The following is a 10108-nucleotide window of genomic DNA, read 5'->3' on the forward strand; positions in this document are numbered from 1 at the left end:
TGAAATAATTAATTTAGGTAAAGGGGTGCAGAGCCAGTGGTGGTTTTGTAGGCAAACATTAATGTGTGATGGAAATGTTATGCCCCTTACCATATTTGGAAACACATAGCGTCTCCATGACATGGCGGCGGCGACAACAATACAGCGAGAATAAATGTTACGACTTCTTTCTTTGAGTAAACATTTGGGCAGTGTTATGCAAATCTTCTAACACAGTGACGTAGACATGTGGGGGCGTGTTTAAATGAGGCGTTGCGTGGACGAGTCTTAACTTTTATAAAGAATATCTCTTTGGGTTTAAGACTTTAGTCTTTGCAACTTTAGGGATCTTGTGTATGCACGAACAGCTTGTAACACTCCAAAGACAAAGGAAAACTTGAAATCGCATCATATTTAATATATTTATCAGCTGATTGTAACATATGTAAGCAAACAGCGTAAGGATCCCTTGTATACTGTATGTCATTTCTAACACTAAAAATAGAAAATAAAAAGTTCTCATTCTCAAACATGGGTGGTGATGTTACTTTTTTGACTGTTAATCTAAAAAAAAAAACATTACTAAAGTAAATATTTATTAGATTTTCGAATACTTTAAATTATATAGATGCATATGTCACTGGTACACTCTCAGAAAAAAAGGTACAAAATCTGTCACTGGGGCGGTACCTTTTCAAAAGGCACACCTTTGTACCTAAACAGTCCATATTGGTACCTTAAACGTACATATTAGTACCTAAAGTGTACATATTAGTACCTAAAAGTTACAAAAGTGTACCTTTTGAAAAGCTACCGCCCCAGTGACAGCTTTTGTACCTTTTTTTCTGAGAGTGTATGAAAGTATAGCACTTGGCTTTCTGTTTCTAACAATAGCTATAATCATTTTTTCATACCTTTATTTTAGTTAGTTTGTTTGTTTTACAATTCTTTTAGACAGAACTGTTAAATAAAAACAGCAAACTAATGTGAGCTTGTGCGCATTATATGCATATGTCAAAATAAAATCTGCTTCCAACACTTACAGACAGATGGTGATAATTAAAAATGAGCAATATTGGCCAATATATCTGTAGACTATTGCTTGAAAAATAAGAGATTTACCATGACAATTGTAATTATTGGACATTTGAAACATACCATGATAGGCCTACTGAAATGCATGTACCATGGTATTTTCACATGGTACACAAAATGAGTTTCAAGAATATCATGATAATAGTAAATGTCCCAATGGTACTTTTTGTTAGTGTACCTTGAAGCACAATGTAATACCATGGTAGGCCTACTTATACATGGTAAAAAAACGATAGCATGCTATACATCACTGTACCATATAGTAGAGCTTGAGAGACTGAGAGTCATGTGTCAAGTGCAGAAAAATTAGGTGCAGTAAATTGAGTAGACGTATATTAATGGAGAACAAAATAAATGTAACCTTCGCCTTTAAATGTCATGTCTGAACGATGAAATGAAATGCCCAGATTGCCATGTAAGACGAGTGAGGATGGGGAAGACGGGAGGTTGAGGAAACGCCTGCTTGTTTAAAATAGGTGAGACACAATGAAGCTGCTGGTGGTAACATATAGGGCACGGGTGAGGCAACAGTTTTTTTTAATCATGTCTGATTTTTTTTGTAAACGTGACACAAAGCTGTGTGTGTAAAAGGATGTCATGTTGACTTTGAAAGAGGATATGCCACATTCTTACAACGCAATTCAGTTACATTTCAGCTAGTAAACCTTGAGGCCAGAAAGGAGACAAAAACTTAGTGCGTCAACGACACAGTCAACAGGTCCTTTTGTGTCTCCGCAGCGCACGCAAGGTGAAGCGCTTTGGACGCACTCAAGCATACAGATAAGGTATTTTAAAGAAACGTAATAGTTTTGCGCTATACTAGAAGGACCATTACAGACTATACATGAAATATACATGTCAACAACAATATCAAACTTGGTTAAAGTGAATTGTCTGGCGCTTTTTTTTGGAGGACTGCTAACAACGCGACAGAGCTCATGTCTGCTCTACAGCTGATACTCAGAGGACGCTATGGTCGGATGTCTCTTAACTGAGGACAACACATGAATACGCTGAATTTGGAAATTAAGCCACATGGTTAACAGCACATAATGCATCGATACGGATCGCCACCCAAGAGCTGGCTTGGGCTTCGTCTGCGACTAAGTAAGTGGAATTTTGTTTTACGTGTTACTGACTGCAGTTAAAATAAAATAAAAGGGTGTACCTGTATATGGTGCTTCTTTGTAGCAGTTATGGCTAAAAACAGCGTGCTGACGCGATAAATTTTGAGGATGTCTTAAAGGGATGTCTTAAAGTTCATTTACTCACCCTCATGTCATATAGTTTTGCTGGATGTCTCAGTCCCTCTTTTCCATTTAATGAGAATGAATGATGTCAAACTTTAAAGATGTTGCAAAATCATCCTAGACGTATGATAAAAGGTGTAATGCCTGAGTAATTTCAGTAGGACATTCTGACCCTAAAATAGACTAGTCAGACACTGTATGGTTATAGTTAATTGATTTCTGGACTGTATGTTTGATAACTGAAAATAGTCTGGTTTAACTCGTAATTACTGGATGTTTGTCTGTCTGTACAGGATTATTTCCTTTTTTGGCTACTTAAATCTTGATTTTCCGCCAATCTTGGTCTTGGCTTTTCTCATTCCTCAGTTTTAGATTTGGGATACATTATATTTACAGTATGTTGTGACAGGAAGACAGACAGCTCTGTGGTTTACCTCTTTACTGGCTTATCATAAGGAAATATGATTCACACTGTATCAACAGTCAACAGCTCTGTTTCAACAGAGATTGCATTTAGGTTGGAAACAACATGGAAAAAGTTAGAAAAATATGTTGCATTGGTGACGCAGTGATAAGAAATAGAAACATTTTGAAAACTCTATATTAACTATTTATCCGGATAATAGATAGAACCAGCTGATTTTACCAAAAGTGGGAAGTGGTTGCAAATTATAAATGGTGACAAATATAATTAGATGGTCAGTATTAATATTATTAAATATTAAAAGTAAAATTAATTTCCTTCCCGTCTAAAGGTTCCTCTCTATAGATTTCCCATTTAAATTTTGTATTTGTTTACATGCAGTGTTTGACCAAAGGAACTAATGTACAACAATAGTTTCATGTTTTTTTTTTAAGCAAGATTGGCCACAAGTTCATTATTTTACATTATTTTTGGCATATAAACTATAAACTATAAAAAATAGTTTTACAGTGGAAACAAAGTGACTTTTCCATCCAAAGGAAATTCCTCTTATGTTCTGTCTGTGAGGTCCAGGGCCATGGTTATTAAATCCAAACTTCAAACTAACAAATGGGGCTTCTATGAAGCTCACAGTTTATCAGTGAAGCTATTGAGTGGTATTTCTTAAAAATAATGTCAAATATAGTCTAAGCTTTTGAATTTATGATAAAGAACACCAGTAATATAGACTTGTTTACCTGGCTTTGAATAGGAACCGTTGCATGGAACTATCTTGTCTATTTGAGAACTGTCACTTGGCTGACTAATTTGCCATCTAGCCTCCAAACCAAGCCCATTACTAGTTTCAGGTCGACTGGCCTGTTCGCCATGTGCATGGCTGTCCTAATGCTAGTGTTTTAAACAAAGATAAACAATGTCAGGAGAATCACAGATCAGAGGATTAGCCTAGTTATTATAATTGACTGTAGTAGCTGTCACACCACAGAGGTCTTTCATGTGTGGCCAACATGCTGGTGGTAACATATGCTTTTCATGCTGAGTATCATGAGCTGAAGATAGCATTTTGACTAGCAAAATGCAATGCTGCAAACAAAAGTTGGGTGTGGTATGGTATGTGATGATCATTAGCCTTTAAACAAATTGAAAATACTTGTATAAGGGTGCTAATGTGTCATCAAATGCAGATAGATAGCGGGTGTCTGTAGCAAAAGTGTTTTTATTATGTTTAATATGTACAATTCTACAATTTGAATAAATAACAATTAATTAACAATTAAAATAATTAAAATGAATAGATAATATTTTTTATATGATATCTTTACATTTTAAATGTAATTATTTATTTATAATATAGATAGATAGATAGATAGATAGATAGATAGATAGGTTAATAAAGACATAATAAAACTAAAATGACTGATTCTGTAATGTATATTCAATGCTTTTGTCTGCCATGTCGTAAAATCTTCAGTTATCTTCTTTTGGTTGCTTTTATCTGTGAAATTATATGATTCATTTGATTAAATAATTAGATGTTTTAATTGATTGACAGTCTTAGATTTTATTTAAAGCCTTTTGTGTACTAAGAATCATAAGTAAACAACAATATTCCAGATGAATGATTTAAATAGTCAAACAACAGCTACAGAGCAACATACAGCTGAAACAAAACCGCACTAGTATGCCTCAGCAATAAAGTTCAACCGTAATTATTTAATTTAATAGCCAGATGAAACGAGCTAAAATATAAAAAATCGTACACCAGCTCGCATAGAGAAATGTCTCGGTGAAGATAAAAAGAGCTTTGTTGTTTGTACATGTCCCAGAGAATGATTAAGCTGACAGAGTCTGAGACTGCGGCGTATTGGCTTCACTGCCACTGGAAGCCTGGTCATTAAAACTAACCCCTGCACGTCACACTGCTCCAAATCACTACCATATGGCTGGAAATGTTGGATCCCATCAGCTAAGACTCTCCCATGCTACTCTCTAATTTGTTAGAGCAAAATTAGAAATTGTGGGGGTTCTGGAGAGCACCCGCGAACTCTTGCAGCTATTCTATTAATCTTTATCTTAACCCTTTCTTACTTTCAACTCACTAAACCTGCTTTTGAAAGTTTTTCATCCGCCATTATTCTCTGTATCCCTGACTGTGACTTGAGTGTTTGTGAACCATGATGTCTGCTCTATATGATACTATAATTTTGAGATGCATGAAGTTTGTGGGCTACAAGTAGGTGGACATCTCAAAAGGCAGCTTTGTATCTCTTGCCATTCTGAAAAGTTACAGGTCCAAGTCTCCCTCACATCCCAGCATGCACTTCACATGTGGATGAATGCATCGCTTGTCTGGCGTACTGTGTGGGTCAAGCCCCCCCTCTTTTTCCCCTTCACATACTGGCTCACAAAGTCCAAAGCACCCTGCCTGGAAACTTTATAGAAATCCAGTATTCTGAGAACTTTTCTCCATAAGAGAACTCATTCAAGTTTTAGTGCATTCTGTAATATGGAGACACATGAAGATCAGTAATATTTAAAAGATTGATGTTTGGTTCAAGATGTGAAGAACATCATCTTGATCTTCACAAGTGAGATGCGGTGTTAAATTTATCGGTTGCGCTTGGATTGTAAGGCACAATGTTCTATTGGCGACGGCATGGGTCTTATGAACTGGAAACTGTGCCATGTACACAGAGTGAGTTGGGGGTGGAGAAGTACACCTGGACCTCCCTCATGGACATTACCCAGAAGTCTTGTAAGAGATTTGAATTAAATGGCAAATAGTGTGAGACAGTTCGATTGAATCGTTATCTGTTATTACCTTCATAGGTAAACTGACATTTTTTTTTTAATGTTGTTTGTTTGTATTTTTTGAAGATATTACATGAAGTTTAATGTGGATGGGCTCTGTATTGTATCTTATTTCCCATGCCATGTTTCTTCTTAAATGTGTTTTCATTGAATGACTAGTAGGATAAGATTGCAATATTGTTTTCAGAAGGCTTGTACTTCATCTAAAATTAACATTTTGTCATCATTTACTCACCTTCATGTCATTCGCAGACATGCATGACTGACTTTCTTCTGTGGAAAACTAAAATGAGCAAAATCTCCATGCTGCTGTCTTCCATAATGAAAGTGGATTGGGACCAGGAGCTGTCAAAATATAAAATAAAACTATCATAAAAGTAGTCCAAACAAAATATGCACAATTTTCTAAGTTTTCTGAAGTAATGTGAAAGTTTTGTGTGAGGAATTGGCTGAGGTTTTAGTTACTCGCTGAAAATTTTGCCTAGAAGATCAGTGGTCACCATATACTTTCATTGTGTGGAAAAGAGCAACAACAAAGGACATTCTGCTATAAATAACTCCTTTGGTGTTCCATGGACAAAAGGTAAGTCATACAGGTTTTTCAAGACACAAAGGTGAATAAATAATGATAGAATTAAATTTTTGGCAGTGAACGGTGCCTTACACTCAAATCTAGTGGAAGAAAGTGGCTTTTTTTTTGGCTTTGTGTGTAGAACCACCTGTTTGGTTTCCACTAAGTAGTCAGAAAGTTTTAGAGACCACTGTGACACCAAAGTGCAGAAAGAGAGAGTGAGTTTTAGCTTGTCCATACTACTCTTACGGTTTGATCTGTGCACTAATGCCCCAATTAGGATCCACTAAAATTGACCTTTGCCTCTGGAAGTATTTTGTCTGTCTAATCACTCACTCTGTGCCTCTTTCAGTCTTTGCAGTCAAACAAATGGCCTTTTCTTATTGCCTAAATCTTTAGTGGCACCAATGGCACCTTAAATTTAGTGGCACCAAATGGAATTGCAAAAATTAAAGTTTTCAAATGGACCATTTTTTCAAATAGTTTTCCAAAAAAATCCCGTCTGTTATGGTTACATAAGCAGGTTGTGCCTCCCCAAATGTCCAATGTTGCTATGTCGGGCTGACATCTGTCACCTAATCTCATTTGGGCCCAAAACGCAAGAGGATTAGTTAGCCAGAAATAAAGAATCAGTGACAATTCCCCTCCCAGCCCTTTAGCTGGTAATGTTTTGATATTCTCAAACCTTCCAAATCATATACTGGCATCCATGGCATCAGTTTGGTGTTCCTCCTATGGAGGCAAAGGAAACGAGTATTAAATAAAATATTTCCCTTCTAGCACTTGAGACACTAGATGTGCTTAACCCTCCTCAGGAGCTTCGGCAAACGGCTGGGTAAACAAAGGGGCATGAAAAACAGATCCTGGCATTCTGCACATTCCTTACATAGAGGATTTCTTAGGAGGTGCCCTCTGCCTCTCTGACTAAAGAAGGAGAAATGGAATATTCTTCATGGAGAGATGGAGGCGAGTATGGAGATGGAATGTGAGCAGTGTAGAGGATAATATCTAGAGTCTGGCTTGAGCTATGTGGTGATGTTCTGCTTTCAGGATGCTGGACAAAATGCAGTGCCTTGATGAAGTAGGCACTGTGTACCATGTAAATGCCATGCTATATGAATACGGCAAACTTTCACACAACTATTGTATATGGGTGTTTCTTCAACCTCTGACACTTTTATGTCCTAAAGGACAGATGCTTTTCACCTTGTTCTCTTACTTTTTTCTTTCCAAGCCTTCATCTGTTTATTTTTTGCTATAATGCCTTTAGTGTATATACTATAGGCTATAATGCCTTTAGTGTATAGTGTATAGACTATATTGCTTTACACTTATTATATATTCAAAAATCAGAGTTGGTTTCTTGTCTATGGTTGTCTAAACTCTGTAAACATCCATCGCTTCTGTTCAACCGGTTTTGAAGTGGCAGCATTGCTAGAAAGGAGAATGAGGGGTGAAATAGATGAAAAAAATACACTTTTTTCGCATTAAAACCTGTGGGTTTCTAGGTAAGTGGAATATCACTGCCATCACTGAAAGGAAAATCAACCAGTCTGCCAGCAAACTTGTAATGTCTGGAAATCTCAGATTTCCGCCAACTTTTTTCGCTCTGTCTGTTTTTCTCTCTTTTCCTTTTTGTGTTATTGTCAGTTCTTCAGTTTTTAGTCAATCCCTCCCTTAAAGTTTAATATTAATTGTCATTGTTATCATCTTTCCCTGGTACCCTGGCAGTTAATAGTCTTTATGGACTTAACGGCATGGCTAAATCAAGTTATACATTATAGTGACATATTCAGTTTATTTGGTCAGCATATCATGCAATTAAGTAGTTGAGTTGTATCACTAGCTCTTATTTGTGGTCTAGGGCTTTCTGATTGAGTTGCTGTTTTCAGTCGCTCTCTCCTACATATCCTCCAGCTGCCTCATCTTTTGCGTCCCATATTGCTGTTATGTCTTTTGGCTCATGCCCAAGGACATATCCCCCACAGGCTTACCGAGTTCACAAGAGTCTCTTCAGGTATACCCTAGTATGAAATGTCTCAATCATATTTATCTGCTTCATTTATCTTCTTTATATTACTCCTGGATACTTGATACTTCTATAGAGAGCTGTTCAGTTGGTGGCTCTGAAGAGAATTAGCATAGTTTTCTATGCTGTTTTCTAGAATGTTTTAGTTTGTTTCTTTGTGAAATGTGCTATATAATTGTAAAATATTCATTATTATGTGAGTTTACATACTTGATGATTCAGAATGTAGAACTATCCTTATGTATCAATTTGCTAGCAGCAACATTTTCCAAGAGCAGTTTAAAAATTCACGTTTGAGGACTGTGTGTAAATTATGTTTAAGCATAATGTGAAAGTCTCCAATTAATGTTATGACAGACCTTATTTTAGTCATAAATCCAAAATCACCATTTAAAGGGGTCATATGATGCGATTTCAAGTTTTCCTTTCTCTTTGGAGTGTTACAAGCTGTTCGTGAATAGATAAGATCCCTGAAGTTGCAAAGACTAAAGTCTCAAAACCAAAGAGATATTCTTTATCAAAGTTAAGACTCTGCCACACCTCCCTAAAACGGCTCGTTCTAACACGCCCCCACATATCTAGGTCACTATGTGGGAATATTTGCATAATGTGCCCAAATGTGCACACAAAGAAAGAAGGCGTGGTTTCAGTAACCGCAGTTAGTGTTGAAGCAGCCATGTCAGGGAGACGCTGTGTGTTTCTAGGCGAAAGCAAAAGCACTTTATTTGTCCTTCCGCAAGTAGATGCATTTAGGAATCTTTAAGATAACTTACAACAGAACAGCAATGCATTTTATGGACGACCGTTTCTTGTCGGAAGGAGGGACTTTGTAGAAAACGAAGCGTTTGAGAGCGGCGGGGCATATAGGACCTAAAATAATGTACAGTATTTGAAAAATAATTTGTTTTTTGAACATTAAAGCATGTCAACATATTCTGTTACACCAAATGCACAAAATAATGATCTTTAAAAAAGCATCATATGACCCCTTTAAAAAAATACTTAGGGAACCCAGAGCAATTAGCCTTTATGTCTGATATGCATTTACTATAGTTCAGCAAACCTACATGTTTCGCAACTGATTCACCTTGTTGACCAACAGAAAGCTGCTTTTGTTTGAATGACTTATATCTGTGCTTCATACATTGCTACACTATTGACAGCTGAGCAATGGACCAGACCATTGTATCCATGAAATTGGCGATATACTGGTCGACATGATTAACCAGTAGAAATTTGTCAACTGGTGGAGATTTTGGACTATCTTGGATGTCTCTATCGAGGTTACACATTCACGTACCGTTGCTGTGCTATGTGGTCACGAAAACGTATCGTTTGCAGACATTTTTAAGCACTGCGTTTTAAAAACAAGTGATTTTAAGCCATTGAAATGCAATCAGCAGTGAAAGAGAACTCATTTTGCTATATACGCGCGCTGTCTGAGAGACGGTTTCTGAGAGCTGTCAGATAGGCACGCGCACGTGAAGACGTTGCTCATAGAGTGTGGGAGTATTGAAGTTCATTAAGTGTCCGAGTTATTTTTGCCACTTTATAGGCCTTAAACGGTTAAATACACACACTTGTATGTGTCAAAATGTCCGTCTTTGCAAGTATCCTCATAGACACAGTAATTTGGGTCTTAAGCAAACAGCTGAGGAAGAAAACACATGTAGAACAGTATATTGGATCAGGGCAGCTCTTAAAGTGACAGCAGTCTAATCAAACAACAAAACATAAAATCTCTCATTGTTCTTAACTAAATCACTTTTGTAACTTTAATAAGAGGAAATATATATTTAATTTACACAGTGAAGAATATGCAGTGTTCTTATACATTTGATTACTATATACAATGTATGTAACATTTCTTATTTATAACTATATTGTGCTATATAAATATATCGTTATTGTGAAATAAAATGATTCATATTGGTCATATATACATCCCC

At 36.5% G+C, this 10108-nt stretch overlaps 1 protein-coding gene across 4 annotated transcripts in view; it reads left to right on the top strand.

Annotated features, from left to right (window-relative positions):
- The first annotated feature begins 1589 nt into the window (after positions 1 to 1589).
- The window catches only part of LOC107655076 (pleckstrin homology domain-containing family G member 5-like), a 51271-nt gene continuing 42752 nt past the window's right edge, over positions 1590 to 10108 (top strand). For 3 of the 4 annotated variants that reach the window (XM_016442486.1, XM_016442487.1, XM_016442485.1), the window contains exons 1-2: positions 1590 to 1859; positions 1988 to 2181. In XM_016442486.1, the coding sequence (XP_016297972.1) occupies positions 2127 to 2181 (55 nt within the window). In that variant the 5' untranslated portion in view covers positions 1590 to 1859; positions 1988 to 2126. The remainder of the gene's footprint in view (positions 1860 to 1987; positions 2182 to 10108) is intronic. The other variant, XM_016442484.1, reaches the window with a different exon arrangement.

This window comes from Sinocyclocheilus anshuiensis, unplaced genomic scaffold (assembly GCF_001515605.1).
Source record: "Sinocyclocheilus anshuiensis isolate Anshui unplaced genomic scaffold, SAMN03320099.WGS_v1.1 scaffold1072, whole genome shotgun sequence".
In the NCBI taxonomy this organism is placed as follows: Eukaryota; Metazoa; Chordata; class Actinopteri; order Cypriniformes; family Cyprinidae; genus Sinocyclocheilus; species Sinocyclocheilus anshuiensis.